Source organism: Nyctibius grandis, chromosome 10 (assembly GCF_013368605.1).
Source record: "Nyctibius grandis isolate bNycGra1 chromosome 10, bNycGra1.pri, whole genome shotgun sequence".
NCBI lineage: Eukaryota > Metazoa > Chordata > Aves > Nyctibiiformes > Nyctibiidae > Nyctibius > Nyctibius grandis.
Window position 1 is genome coordinate 30382203 of NC_090667.1, and position 15783 is coordinate 30397985.

At 43.5% G+C, this 15783-nt stretch overlaps 1 protein-coding gene across 5 annotated transcripts in view; it reads right to left on the reverse strand.

Moving 5' to 3' along the window:
- FOXP1 (forkhead box P1) overlaps nucleotides 1–15783 on the reverse strand; it is a 111854-nt gene that overhangs the window by 19005 nt on the left and 77066 nt on the right. For 3 of the 5 annotated variants that reach the window (XM_068408490.1, XM_068408489.1, XM_068408487.1), the window contains exons 8-11: nucleotides 10231–10314; nucleotides 1715–1916; nucleotides 1538–1617; nucleotides 797–898 (exon numbers count right to left, since the gene is read on the reverse strand). In XM_068408490.1, coding sequence (XP_068264591.1) covers nucleotides 797–898; nucleotides 1538–1617; nucleotides 1715–1916; nucleotides 10231–10314 — 468 coding nt within the window. The remainder of the gene's footprint in view (nucleotides 1–796; nucleotides 899–1537; nucleotides 1618–1714; nucleotides 1917–10230; nucleotides 10315–15783) is intronic. The other 2 variants (XM_068408491.1, XM_068408488.1) reach the window with 1 other exon arrangement.

Consider the following 15783-nt stretch of genomic DNA (forward strand, 5'->3'; position numbering starts at 1 on the left):
AAGTACTGGGGGTGCAATTTTTACAGTGATACAAGATCCTGTTATTTGATTCATTCATTTGTAATTGCAGTAGCTTCAGAAGCCAGTGTTGCTATTATACTGCAATATATACGGGAAGGAGTGGCCCCCCCAAAATATAAAATAAACTTCACTCCCCAGACCTCCTATCTAACAGTATCTGAGATGGTTACAGTAGGAAGTTAAAGTGCCAAATACAAAGTTTATTTCTGTTAAACACATTTCTTATTGTGAGGCTTGCTTCCTGCTTATTATGTTCAATAAGCTTCTGCTGTGTCATTAAAAAAAAAGGGGGGGAAGTTTCTAAGAGATCTGTGCATGTAGTTAAGAGTCAACTGATTGAGGAAAGAAATCCACTGATCTATAGATCCTAGGGAAAAAAAGTGGCTGTTGTGATTACAGCCTGCATAACTAAACAGACAGTGTATCTTCTACTGACACAATAACTTTACCTCTTTTTTTTTTTTTTTTTCCCCTAATACGTTCCAGCTGAGGGGCTTGAGTTTCACTGCTAGCAGCAACCACACAGAGGAACTCGTGGCATAATCACAGAACATAAAAGCCAATAATGGGGATTCAATTAGGGGTTTTCAAAGGCAGAAGAATTTTTCTGCCAAATATCAAATTGTTCCTGCAGATAAGGCACCCAGTGTGTGTCAAAACTGCCGATCTAAATTTTCATGTCCACATGTCATTACAATTTGTTATGTCATCAGCAATGTCTACTCTGTACATGTCAGATAGCAAAGGCAAGAGGCGTAGGCAGGCTAAGGCTTACCTTCCACGTCGCCGCGTTGCGTCTGAAGTAAGCAAACATTCGCGTGAACCAGTTGTAGATTTCATTTAGTGTTAGCTGTTTTTCTGGAGATTCGAGGATGGCCTTGTGAAGCAAAGCGATTGCAACATCAGTTATGAGCACACCAGTACAAAACACACTCACAGTTTTACTTTACCAAATACAAAAAGGAAAGAAAGGAAGAACGAAAGAAGAGATTTGGAGCAAAAAATCCAAAGGAGGGTTTTCACAATATGAACTAAGATTAATGGCTGTATTTAACAGTTCAATGGCAAAATTCAAAATGGAATTATCTAATTGTTTTGAGTTTTTATTTCTGTTTCCTTACAGAAATATTAATTTATTAGTCATTCATAAAGCAGAATCAAAGAGAAATGCAAAACATTTCACTAGCTGATTAAAGCTCAGTAATTATTTAGAGCTCAGATTAATTCTAGGGATCAGAGATTACTGTAGCTTGTGATAATTGACTTGCCATCTTTAAACAGGCTCATTTTCACTGTTGTGTGAAATGAATTTCCTAATAATCACATCGTATTGTAATACTTAATCAAAAGCAATTATGTTATATATTGCAGTTCTAAAAAACCCTTATAGTAAAGGTTTGAGCATTTGAGCACGCTTACATACCAAAGGTTTGAAAATCTATTTAATCCAGAGTGTGCACATATAGGGAGGTGTTTTTTTTTTCTAATCCGAATGTGTGTGTTTGGCTCAGCTTACCTGTCTAATTAAAGATGCATACGTGAACGGTGGTCTAACTTCTGCGTTCTTATAAAATTCTTGGTTCTGGGCAATATCTGCTAAATAAGAGCAGTTGTTCTGTTATCATCACAGCCTGGGATGCAGGCAACAGCAAGGCGCCCGACCTAAGGGGCTGCGCCACCAGAACCCCTTTACCTGACGAAATGGGGACGTTGTATTTATCCGAGTACCGCCTCCGGATGGGTCCGACGTTGTGCATGCTCGTGGTAGTGATGACCGACGGTCCCTGCGTGACGGGAGTGATGGGCGCAGTCGGGGTGGTGGGAGTATGAGGTAAGCTCTGCGGAGACGCCTCGGATGCAGTCTTGGAAAGCGTGACGCTCGATACCAGATTCAGCTGCGGAGGGAAGGACAAGGATTTCGTTACAAAACAGCATTGCTGGTTAATTAAGGGCTGCAGAGAACACTCTCGGTAACGGGGTCTTCCTCCGTTTGAAGCAGACAACACAGCCCGAGCGCTTGCTTCAGCACAAAGTGCTGTTGCAACATCTCCATTAGGAGCCAGTAAAGGGAATTAAATATATAAATTTCCAGATAGATTAAAAAAAAAAGAATAACGTAGCCCGCTGCCAGAACTACGAATCGTGGATTTTTATCTAAACCTGAAAACAAGGTCTCACACAGTACATAATCATTTTAATATTTTATTTTAGTTCCATTGTCTCACAATCTAAACCTCACACGTCTCTTATTTCCATGCTATCATTATGCATGGCTTCTAATCAATCTTCTTGGAAATTTCATTGAAGGCATCAGGCTTAAAATAAAAGGCAAGACTTTCCTAGGAATGTACTAGGGAGAAATGCAATCTTTCTCGACAGCATTTGGGCTTTTCTTTTTGCTCCTCTCCATTCATCCATTTTAAAAGCAAAGCCCAGAGTAGGTTAACACTGGAATAATTTAATTAATCACACTGCATGAAATACTGCAAGCAGTCAGCCCAGCAGAAGTGGCACCACTCTTTTTTTCTCCTCCTAGGATGGAAGGCATCAGCGTTACCTGCACGAAGCCCAGCCCCGGACAAATGGCAACGTGCCACCGCAGGCTGTAAGACACAACTGCCCGGGGACTGGGTATCAGACCCAGCTCCAGCTCAAGTGTTTTCGATACGCAGCCCTATTTATACAACCAGCATCCACATTCCTCCCAGACCCTTTCTTTTTGCCCTACAACGCCCTTTGAAAGGCGATGCTCCGTTTCAATAGGTCACTCCCGCTGAAGTATTTTAAACAAACAATCCGATCTCTTAACTACAACATCAGAAAAGAAGACGGAGAAAAGGGCCCTTTGACTGCTTCCACATTTCCTTCCCTTAGGCAGTTTGGCAAATAGTATTGGTGAAATCCTGACCCCATTGAAGTCGGTAGCAAAGTTCCTACTGTATTTAACAGGGCCAGAATTTTACAACTTTTGTTCATGATTAAAATTCCTTTTTGCTGGACATTAAACCTTTTCAGATGAAGGCAAGGCGCACTGCTCAGCTAAGCCCCCAAACATCTCATGTTTATCCATAAGGCACTGTATTAGTTTTGCTCGTATGAAAGTTACCAGATAAGGAAACTCCTATTAGCATCCCTCGTATGAGAAATTAGCCACAAATAACGTTTTTTTTTCTAAAAAATAATAGGATTTATCCAAAACAAAGGTAGCAGGAAATATTTAACGCTTTGTGGCGAGGCCGGAGAGTGCAAATCCAGCGAAGGATTGTGAGAGGTGGTGAAATATGGGTATTGGTTTCCCAGAGACTCCCGCGCCGGCGTGAACCGCTCAACGCAACGCGGAGGTGAGCACGCCTGTTTGAAGCCCCGCAGTGCCGGGCACTGCCACCGCCAAGAGCCCGGTCCGTTTGTTGGCTGGCGTGATTTAAGGACACCGATTAGGGACATGTATATAGTAATGTCTCCCTGTTATCCATCTACCCATCTATTACATATGATAAAAGGACCAGTGATGATAATAATAGTACAACTGACAGGTCTCACCGTGAAATTAAATCTACTGTATTTTATCTCAGTTTCTAAATGGACATTTTAACAGCCCAACAACTGCGAGCAAATCTACATCAGTTTTAAGTGCCCGTCTCCAGCGTGGGCTCGGCAGCCAGGCCCTCCTGTTGGCAAGATCACTGCTCGTGCTTCATCATTACAGCTCCAACTACTCCATTTCAAGAGAGTCCCCTTCCTTTTTTAGTGCCTAAAAACTTAACATCTAATCCGTTTCTACTAGGGAACCGCGAGAAAGGATCCACAAAGGTCAGCGTTCCCTGCTTAAAGAATTTGAATCGAGTTAAATTTCTTTAGGATTTTCAGCAGAGGTAGCAACTAGGAATAAACACAGAAGAGGACGAGCAAAGGGGGGGGGCTTTAACAGGCTTGACAAATGACACTGTGATTCACACCCACTGCTGGGCTGCCACTAATAAGCTACAGAGGAAGCAGCCAATCTCAGCTAATTACCACATAAAATTGTATTGTAAGGACTCTAATTAGGAGATGCTTATGGAGGTGATCTAATGATTAAACGCTGCATCCGAGTGACCCCACCATCAATGTGCAGTGGTGCAAGATGTCACCGGAATATTTTGTAGAAACAGTAATTTTATTTCAAGGAGGGGAGGCAGCAATATTTGTAATAATGGCTATGAGGTAAACTAATTAAAAGACAGTTCCTAAAGGAAGGCTGTGGCTTTGAGCAGCTGTGGCCGTTCCAAAACAAAGTGCCAAATCTCAACAGAGGAGCTGCAGTCAAGTGGAAAATTTCTGCCTGACCTCTGCTCTCGCTATTAATTTGCAGGAAAACTAATGACACATATACATATTCCCACAAAATTGTTCTAATTGCTAATTTGCCAAAGGAGCCCAGTTTCCAAATTAAACATGACTGCAGTCTGCGAGGAAAGAGAGAACAAAAAGCTGGAACGCAGCGAGTCTGCTGCGTTTCACCTCCGACGACCATTTGCGAGCCTGAACCAACAAGTTAATGAAACACGACCTTGTCGATCGCTAGCGAAGTTTTTCCTTTTTCCGTGTTTTATTTGATGACACTCTCCTCTTCTAGCCGGGCTCCGATCCCTGTTGGTGCCGCTAACAAAACACAAGCTGGGGTAAGGGAGGAGAGGGCTGCGCTCCCTCCGCAGACCTTCGCCGCCGCTTTCTTTGTTGCCTCTATAGCGCGAAGGCTGAAAAAATCGGTTGTGAATTAGAGCAGAATAACAAATTATGAATGGTGTTGGTTTTGTTGCCATCTTGAATTATTAATCTGAACGGTAAACTATTAAATCTTAATATTGGCGTCAATTAGAAACGCGAAAGCGCCCGTGGATGATTGTGCAGGGCAAAGATCAGGGAGGGACCCGGCTGGGAGGGTTTCTTTTCCTGATGGAAACTCGACACGGTTTCTCCCTGTTTGCATTTTCTATTTAAAAAGAAGTTACTATGATTAGAAAAGTTGTTCGTGTCGGTATTTTGCAAACAGCCTGTTTCCCACGTACCGTAATTTTTGGACGAGGTGTCCCTGCTGTCAGAGGGGAGGGAGCCTAAGTCATGGAGTTAGCACTTCAGTGAGGAAGAACTCTTGCACTGCAATAAGGCACCAAAGGTACGCCGGGGAGTACAGTCCTTGCACCAAAGAGTTCAATGTTTTTGTGATGTTTGTACTGGGAATGGGGGGAGGGAAGATTTCCTCCAGCCTTAAAAAAAAAAACAACCAAAAAACCCCAAAACAAGAAGGAAAAACAACAGAAAACCCACCAAAATCCACAAGTTTTAGGTTCTAAAATTCTGCAGATTCCATCACTGAACTTTGTTGGGTGCTTCAGTTTTGTGTTTTGAGAACAGTTCCTCATACTGTTTTAACTTAATCATAAATGCCATAATTGTTTCAGCATTCAATATCCTGCTTAGGATTTTATTATTAACCTTCCCTTTCAAGAAATAGTCATCTCTTCCTATTAAAGGTGAAGACTGAGTCATTTTCTTTTCTTTCTTTAGATGTAAACAAGGCAGAGAGGTAACCCTCTCCTTCGCTCCTTAAAATAGGTTTCCAGTAAGTGGCTCTCTCACTAGGCCTAAGTCTGATTTCTTTTTGTGTAAACATTTTACATGACAATAGTGGCTGCACATAAAAAAGCCCCTGAAGTTCTTTTAAAAGAAAAAAAAATATATAGATATATATTTCTAAGTGTCATGGTGGGGCCATACCCACTGCTGCAGGGCAGTGACTCGTCTGCGATGGATGCTGCTGCTCTGGTCCCAACTGGGGCTGAGGATTTATCTGCACCGAGTTCCTGGGACTGAAACACTCTGGAGCAGAGACTCCTTTTCTTGACACAGAGGGTGGGAGAGAAAGCTAATGCTGGGCCTAAAACTTCGTTAAACGCTGTGTCTTCCTCTCCCGTTGCAGCCTGGACACATCAGTGTATTAGATGCAGAGCCTGGCAGGCAGCAATCACTTAGCAGGTGTTGTTATTGGCAGGAATACTAAGGAAACCGAAGCTGAGGAGCGAGACTTAATGAAAACCAGTATATAAAAACAGCTTTTGTTGTGCTTGAGAATCTCCCTTTATTGCTGCGTATCATTATTTTTTCAAACTATAAAGTATGGCTACAGCAGCTAAAATGCTCAGTCATTACCTCAACAGTTAAAAGACTATTTTTTTTTAATGCTTTGTTATTACAGTTGCTAAAAACAGTATTTCAAAACAATCGTAACTGCTATGGTTAGGGTAAAAAAATACATTAAAGAAGGGATATCTAACAGTGCATTTTATATAAAGTGCCAAAAGTTTCTTTAAAAGTTTTCTGTCTATTTTTAAAAGACGGCTATAGCACCTAGTATGCAGAATTACTTGTTGGTTGATGCTTTTTCCTTCTCCTTCCCTTCCTATGAACTTCAGCATAAGTTAACCCCCCAAAAGAAAGCACATTTCCCTTTCAACCTATTATGCTGATCACTAACACCAATGAAAAAAGCACGTAGGGGAAGGTATCTTAATAGCAAAACCAGAATGATAACTCTTGAGAAATCATTCTGGCTTTTGTGTTGTGGGTTTTCTTTTTATCTTGAAAAAAAATCACCTTGAAAAAAAATATGTCACAGCGTATTCCTTCACAGACAGCTTTGTTCTCACTTTATTCAGGCCTTTTAGTCTCACCAAAACAACACATGTAGTAGCAAGAGGAACAACTTTGCATGCTCCAAGTGTTGTGAGATACTTCAATTTTCTTTTAAAGTGCTGCACCGTTAGGCATTTTAATTATGAACTGGGACATTTTTAAAGGTGGCACTGAGCACTGCCCCACCTCCTGATGCGCTCTCCCTCCCCAGCCACCCTCCCGTCTGCCCAGCAGCTCCTCAGGAGCAGGGGAAGAGCTGCCCTTTGCAGTACACCAGGCACCAACGGCGACCTCCCCGCACATGTACCTACCTGCCAATTACTTAGGCCATCCACCACTATGCTACATAAGAATGTGCTTAAATCTCATCGGCTTTAACAGGACTAAAGAGCTTTATTGAGCAGATGTCTTGGTGGCCTGTCACGGGCCACTTCACCACCCTTCCCAAGGTGAAAATTACTGCGAGGAGCTAAAGCCACCCCAAGGTGGGGATGTGATGGATGGACATGGCTAGACTGGACAAGCAACCCTTCCCCGAAGCTGGGCGAGTTTTGAATCGATGCACAACCACCAAGAACCTGGCTGTGGTCCAACTGGTCCAAAACTACCCACTCATCTGCTGCCCGAAGCCCTAAAGGCAAAGACGGTACCAGTGGTCAGTGTGGGTTACAAATGGCACGTGGTTAACACAGACGCTCAGTCACCGATTTCACCTGCCACTAATAAAAGAGTTTAAAACCAAGCAGTAAGATCCTTTAAGCCGAATAAAACCATCTCCTCAGCCATGAAAAGGCTGTAATTTTCAATCCCAGTTCACTGCTACGTTTGGATTCGCAGCCACTCTTTCCTTTAAAATCACCGATGTACCGTAATGTGTTAATTCTAACATACACCTTGCATTAGTTATGTTGGCAAAAAAAAAATTAATTACTGGATGTAAAGAATACTTTGCCCTGCAATAATGGTCATCAGATCTTTTTACCAAAGTCCTATCCCACTGAGTTAAAAGGACTAGGGTCTAGCACAGCCTATGCAGTGCCTGTGTATTTTTTTCACTAGGAAAGCACAATTTATGCAAAACACTGTACTTCTACATTTTATAATTAATTTTCAAATGCTTCACCTATACATATTTTAATAATTTCTGATTTATCAGATGGTATCTATAATAAATTTTTCTATATTTCAATAAATGAAAAGAAGGCAGCTTCAATCCAACAACAGAGTGCCACACAATATAGGCCTGTCAGGCACCAATTTTTACTTCTAACATGTAAGTTAAAGGATAAGGAATTTATAATGCTGCCTGTGAACGAAACCACTTTTCATACACAAATGTGATCTTTTTTTTTCCAAAGGGTAATACAACAGTACATTTACATAAACTAATCCAAACAATCTATGTATTTGACAATGGCAAACCTCACACAGACTGCCTATTGTTGGTTTACATCTTGGAGTTCTTTATGTTGGCTTGTAACACTGCTCTAGCTGTCAAAGGTTTGACTTGGACTCTAAATAAATGGTTATAGAAGTGCTGTGCAGCGATATTGGACTTCTTTGCAAAAGAAAACCTGCTGTGTATGAATTCAAAAGCTATTAATTTTTCAGTCAAAAATATTCATGCCTATTTCTTTTAATAAAGAAACACTGTGCTGAGCAACTGAGAGATAATGTTGACTAGTGGTACAGAATTTTCAATAGAGCAGTTAAAAATAAATTTAGTAGGAGGTCCCCAACAAAGCTATAATTTTCCAAAATGTAAAACATTTTTAATACTAATCAAGACAGCCCTTTTCCCCCTGCGTTCACTTTTTTTTTCCCCCACTGCTTTTCCCTGTTTATTAGCTGTTAACACTAATCTTCCTGGCGACACCGCCTGGTATCGCCGTAGCCTACAACACCCACGGAAGCTTCCTGCCCTCCACGGCTGAGCATCGATCACGAGCTGCCTTGCCAAACGCCGCTCGCCTTCTTATGATTTCCTCCCTTTAGTTTTTAATCCTTCCTCCTGAGGGGCACCGCTGTTATGAAAGGCCTCAAGGCAGAGTGCTTTGAGACTCCCAGATTATTCCGCTGTTTTAATTTTTAATCCAGTAAGAGCTATAGAAACCAGACCTCCTCCCCATTCTGTTGGGTTTACATACTTTGCCAACAATGCGCTGAAGCGTTTGCATTCAGGCTGAGATGGACGCGAAGAACTAGAAGACCGCTGTTTTTATGGACTCTGTAAGTCATTTCTACTCTAGAGGGCTGGTATCCACCGGATCAAGCAATTTTCGGCATCTCAACAGCTTAAATGGAAGGGTTTATACCTACCACTCAACTCTCTCCAAGAAGGCACCGAAATTTCCGTTTGACTTTGACATCTGCTCCAGAGTTGCTGAATAGCCTGCAATTTTCTGACTAGTAGCCTCCCTATGCACTTCTGCAGCCATTATTTCCAACTACATGGAAACTGAGAAATCCTTTTCTAGTAAAAATGGGTGCGCGAAGTGTTTAATGATTTTATGTTCTCTATCTCTGTAATGTGTTCTGTTTCAGACATTAATTTTGTCTACCAACTGCATCTTGGCAGGCTACCATATTTGCTGGGTTAATAGTCTGACTCCTTTTTATTTCTATCACCATAAATCACACATATATGGGTGTGTGTTTGCTTTATTTATAGAAAAAAAATCAGTCAAAACAGATAAACCAATACTTTGTCATTATGCTGCATCATTGCATATTGATTAAAATTGCTAGTACTAACTATAGATTGTCAACGCTCAATTAATTTTCACACAATGACTCAAAGCAAAATCAAATAAAGCCAGTGTACCTTTAAATCTTACAAATCTTAAAATCAAGAAGCAAAGCACTCTCTCCATTTTGAATAATCATTGGAAGCTCCGAGGAACATTTTCAGCTTTAAGAGGCTGGGAGAAAACAACAGCCGAGAATCACTGTGGTCAGGGAACGAGATGGTGGATTTGCCTGGCTTTGGGGGTACCCAGGAGTTTTCTTGGGCTGCAAAGCCACTTGCTTCCCCCATACCCCCTTTTTTAAAGGGCAATCTGGGGCGGAGAAGGTTTCCCTTCTCAGTTTCAACAGTGTAAAACCCGATACTGGGTAACTGCGATTATCATCAAAACGTGCAGCTAGAGTGTCTTCTACTGTAAATGTCTGTCAGACAGGGAGAAAGCAAAATAAATATACTAAATATAATTTAATTACATCTCCTTCCCTAGCACTTCCTAAGATTTCATGCAAGTCGGACTGATGCAAAGCGACTTACAGGGTAGTACGTGAGGCCAGAAAAAGGCCCAACGCATCAGCTTTAGAGCAAAACTTCTTTCAAGCTCCCTGCAGAGAGGGGGACGATGAAACCCGCGCGCCCGTGGCGGTGCCTCTCCTGCAAAGCGGCGCTTTGCATCTCCTCCCCGCGACTGGCTCCGAAGCGGGCCACGCTTCGCACCACGCGCTCCGGCGGGCAACAGGAAAGAGAGGTTTGGTGTGAGGTTTTGTTTGCTCTAGGCACAGTTTGGTACTTACGGGCTGAGGGGTGGCTTTTGGTTCAGTTGACTTCACATGCAGGTGTGTCATCATGGCTTGCAGGCGCTCTTTATCTTTTGCAAGCTGAAAGAGGGAGAAAAAAAAAAACCTCTGTTACTTGGACAATAAAACCCAGTCTCTGCTTATTCCTAATTAAACAGCTGGCACCGAGGCACGAGACAGAAGAGTTTTATTGCTGAGTAGTTTGGAAATTGTATATGGTCTTTTTGTGAGGTAAAGCTAACGCGTGGTGCTGGGTGTCACTATTTCCCAAAGCAAAATGCATTAGCCCTTGAGTGAGAAGAGCTAGACCTGCCGGCACCAAGAGCTTCACTCTAGCCCTGACAGCTAAAAGACAACAGTGAATCATGTTTATTAACCAGCCCCACTCCAGGCGCAGCAGAAAGCAAGCCAGGCAGCGGCTCCGAGATGCGTTTGCCTCCTTTCAGGCCAGAAAACAAGTGGCACAAATGGACCGTGGCTTTTACGTCACGTACAGGCTTTGCAGCACGTGCAGCAAGCGCAGAGCCAGCGGTGGTTAAACCACACGAGGCACCTCTGCAGGGCACGGCTGGCGGCCTCGGCTCCAGAAAGCACCTTGCTTTTACTTGAGAAGGTGGCACAGCCCCTCAGCGGGTCACCCTGGGCTGCCACCAGGCTGGGAACCTGAGCAGGGGCACCGCGAGCGTGGGGCAGGAGCAGCAGCGTGAGCTGCCAGCATCGCTTTGGCATACGCCTGAGGGCAGCAGGGTGGGAAAGGCTAAAGGCGTCAGGAACCACCTTGGAGCCCTCATCTCAGGGCACCCAAGGCCACAGGACCAACGCTTTCATCCTTTCTCATCAGTCACATCATGCCCAAGAGTTGGGGCAAAGCTCCTGCTCTGGATGTCTCTTGCATTTTTTGGTTGAGATCTGCACCCAGCTGGTGTCTGGGGATCACACCATACACAGCCTGGGCCAGGATGGCTTCCCAATGCATTTCGATGCGCTGGCCAGACACTAGATCTCATTACTTTTGGAAACAAGACATTTTCTTTACGTGCGAATAGGACTTTTTCCAGCTGCTCTTCAAAAAAAATACAGTGGAAAGATATTAAGAAATAATGCTAATGAAAAAGGGGTGTTATTAACCTACATGCCCAACATAAAGGCTCCTGTTTCCAGCAGGACTTGGATCAGGTTCTTACAAATGACAATTTCTGCAGAGCTGAGTTTTTGCTTTAGACAAGCCAGATTCCTGATGCCAAGAGGAGAACTGTGCTCGCATTCCAGCAAAGCTTTAAACAACCTGCCCACCTTATCACCATCATCTGTTTGTAGCAGTAAAGTTGGGCTAAGTGTATATAAAAGGAGACTTGGTCATAAATCCCCATTCACAACCTTACAGTCAAGGTTGTCTTGCTCTTTGCAAGGCGAGGGGTTTCTGCCCATGCCAGAAAGGTGTCATGATGGGATAAAACTTGGCACACGCGTTTCCAAGACAGGAATTAAATAAAGGAAAAAATACTGTCACCACTGTGTGCTCTGGAAATGCAAAAGCAAAAACTGCTGGGCTTTTCAAACAGCTGCTCTTTTCTTGGTCAAAAATCTCAATGGCGAGAGAGAAAACCTGACACCTACAGCAGATCTCCTGCAATCTCATCACCAGATCTGCGCTGGACTTCACAGAAGAGCCGAAGGGCAGCGACAGGCTCTTATCACAGTGCTGCAGCAGAAACTTCTCCCTCTGAGAGTCCTCTGAGGACCTCTTCAGAAAAAGGAGAGGTTTCACCCCTCAGCTGCCGTGCTTCACACAAAACAAATTAAAAACGAGAAATAGTTGTATCCTCAGCGCAGCTCTGTTGTGCAATCTCTCACTCGTAGCAGTCGCTGGGCACACGGGCTGCTTGGCGGGGTCATCCGTGCGTTAAATTTTGGTCTGCAGGCTACTGCAGAAGAACAACATCTTCTAGCCAAAATAAATAAAAGGCAGGCACCTGAAAGCTTCCTGCCTGCCCCAGTGGGGCGGCAGGAGGGAAAGGCACCCGGGCAGCACGGGGTACACCCTGCAGCGCTTCCTCGGGGCCCCCTCGGCGAAAGGCAGCGGAGCACCTCCCACCCAACAGCCGGGGTCCTTGTTTGTGGTGTTTTCACTCATCGGCTTAGCAATGCTTTTAACGCCGTTTCTGGGGGATGGAGGTTATTAAAGATCCTCTCGACATTTCAGGCAGACACACGCTAGCATTTTGTCATAGTCTAGGAATTCAAACACTCACCCAGTTAGGCAGGAGTTTAAATTATGAAAAATAGAGGTCTCTCAGTTTCAAAGCACTTAAGAGAAGCAAAAAAAATCTGAAGAATTTCTTTAAACTGTTTTTTCCCTTAGGTCAGGAAGCAGTAGTGATATAAAACTAGAATGTCACTAGTAGCCCCTCCGGTCAGTGGGGTCATGCAAAAGAAGCCACGAGGGCTTGCTCGGCCACCGACGGGAGCAAATTCTCACTGGTGGCACTCACGGGAGTGCAGATGGTCCAGAAATGGGGATTATTAGTAGACATGCAGGAAAACGCTCTTGATCTACTGATAAGTGTTCTTGGGCAAGGACTGTTCTGCCATGTAGGAAAGGACCTGCTCTGTACAGGGGGCTCTGAGGACTACAATAAGGTCCCACCAGAAGCCTCATTCTTTTTTGCTCTATCCATTTGGAAAGCTCTGCACAGTGGGAGTTTTCAGATGGCCACCCAGTTCCTCACAATCAGCCTGATTTTGTGAGGTTTCCCTCCCCTCTGTGGGGTACAACCACGATGTAGGTGCCCAACTGTGGTTCCACAGAAACACATCCAGAGCAAGGTACATGGTTGGCAAACTTGGACACCAAGACACATGCCTTGCCCCAGAGAGATAAAATCCTCAAACTACACAGGTATGAAGGGCAGGAGAGGGAAGGCACAGAAAGCGCGGGCCAGAAGGAGCTCAAGGTGAGGGGGCAGCATGGGAGTCTGGCGACCCAGGAGCATGAGAGGAGAAGGCATTAGGCACAGAGGATGGAGAAATTGCACAGGAGGAAAAACAGACAGAAAATAATGGCAAGGAGCAGGAACATGAAAATGGAAACCCAGCAAAGGCATTCAACAGGAGTAACATGGCCACATCAACAGGAAAGGGAGACCACTTCAGCGGAAGGATTTTGGACAGACCAAGGACAAAGGAGAGGGAAGCCAGTCAAGGGCAATGCAAGAGACAACCACGACGTAGGCTCTTCCCTCCTGTTACGTGCCTGGTTAGGCTGTGCACTCGAAAGGTTTAGGATCTACTTTTCAAGTGTCAATGGACGCTTTAGGAAAACAGGCCCAAGCGGTGTTTTCACTACACCGAAAACAGCCAGCTGTCTTCACTTTCTCCCATTAGGAGGTACTTTTTTAAGCTTATCATAGCCTTGTTGCTGTCCTGAAATGTTTTTCCACTCAAAGGTGGTGCTGCAAAATGGATGTCCTGTTCCAGCTATGAACTAGCTAAGGATAGGGATATGGTTCCTGTGTTTGTGTTTTACCCAGCAGCCCAATTCTCACTATTTATAATGGCAACAAATGATCATGTCAAGATGGTTTAAACAAAGTGAAATATGAGAAGATCTCTACCTTGTCTGTGATATTTTAAGTATGTTTGTGATGGAAATGCTGAGAACAAAGCTTCAAGATACTTCTGCAAACGGGCATGTGCAATCAACACAGAACAGATCTGACTTTTTTTTCAAAAAGTTCATCTAAAAACTACTTTCTTTAAAAGACATTTACACTTATCTCTATGACACTGATAAAAGTGTTGTGAATAAAATAAATAACAGCATAAAGAAAAAAAAAAAAGGCTCGCATTTGGGTCCACCACACTCAAAACCTGAAGTGCATGCCTCAGGTGGAATGAATCTGTTAAATCCAACCCCTGTCTTGATGGGGCTGTACATGCATGAAATGGTGCAGAGTTTAGGTCTTGCCATGGTGTTGGACCCTGAACAGCATGTGATACTTCACAGCTCCACTGGAAGGGAAAACTTCTCATCAGTGCTGAGCACCATGGGTCAAGTGGGAAAGGCTATGGGTCCCTCCCCTATCTGGCTCACAAAACTCAGCTGGCCACAGGGCTTGTTGCCACCACTCTGTAGTGGCAACTGCTCCATTGCGAGTACCAGGCCAATGGTCTTAGTCCAACTGCTCCTGCTATAACACGTTGGACACTGCAGACCACCTCACTGAAAACCCTGCTGTTGGGCCACACTTTTGTTTTATTATGGGTCTGTGCAAAACTAGGTCACAGACAGCCAAACTGGGTACTGGAGGACAAATCCTCGTACATATTTAGGCAGATTTTTTTTTTTTTAAAGCATAAGAGGACTGATACACAGGAAGAAAGGAGAGGGAGAAGAGGGGAGTTACAGGTACATTTCAGAAGCAGGACCACCCTCCTCCTCCATCTATCCTGGCCAAGGCACAGACGGTCTCACTCCGTTATCAACATCCCTGTCTAAATTAAGGCTCCAGTTCATCCTATCAGCTGCGCTAGTATGATCGTTAAAAACAAATCCAGAACTTTTTGGCCCTCACACCACTTTGGAATCACATTCTCGTCTTGGGGACCTTATGCTGCCTTCCCATGCAGTGACTCTAAGCTAAGAGGTATTCCCTAGCACCAAAGGGGTGTGAAGCTGTAACTATCAGCCACTTGTAACAATTAGTAGAATGCACCGCTGATAAATCTTTCAAAAATATTGTCAAGGGCTTATGGAGAGGTGGTAACCAAGCATCATCTCTGTCCTGTCCGACTGTTAACATAGGGCATCCTCCTGTAGTCCCAGGCACAGCCATTCCCAACGACTGCAGAAGGATTAATGCTTTTCAAGCTGACTGTAACTGAAGAATCTCGATTTACCTTCAGCCTGAATGTTACTGCATCTCGGTAAAAGATTATCTCATATCTCAGTTTACCAGGAAGGTTGTAGATTTTTTTTTTTCCCCCTAATTCCCGAGAAACTTGTTAAAATAACAGACCATTTCTCATAACATTTTCTGCAAGAGACTGATGTTTTATGACTGGTAGTTTGATTTTTTTTATAAAACTTGTATTAAAATAGTTTATATTGCTTCAGCTAACAGTGAAAACAGTGTCATGACCAGTGTGTTCCTGAAAATAAAATTTGGGAAATATCTATGAAAGAGAAAGGGTAATTTGTAAGATAAGAAGATAAAAGGCATTTTTTAAAATGCTTATCTTGAAAAGTAACAACAAGAAGTTTAAGTGTGTTTTTGCTGATTTTTCTCTCCAACTATTTGAAGCTATAAATGACTTAACTCAGTAAAATTCCAAATGTAATTATCTTCTGTACTTAGCCCAAGGCTTTCCATATATCTCTACACTGCTGTCTTGCATACAAAATAGGTTTTTCAGTAGCTGGTAACTATATAATGTACAACATTGTTTTAATTTCCCCTTCTTTGCTAACCTCTTGCCTACACACAGACACACTGTCAAAGCCGCCCAGCCAGAGCAGCGAGGTGCAGGGAGACAGAAAGGACTCAAAAG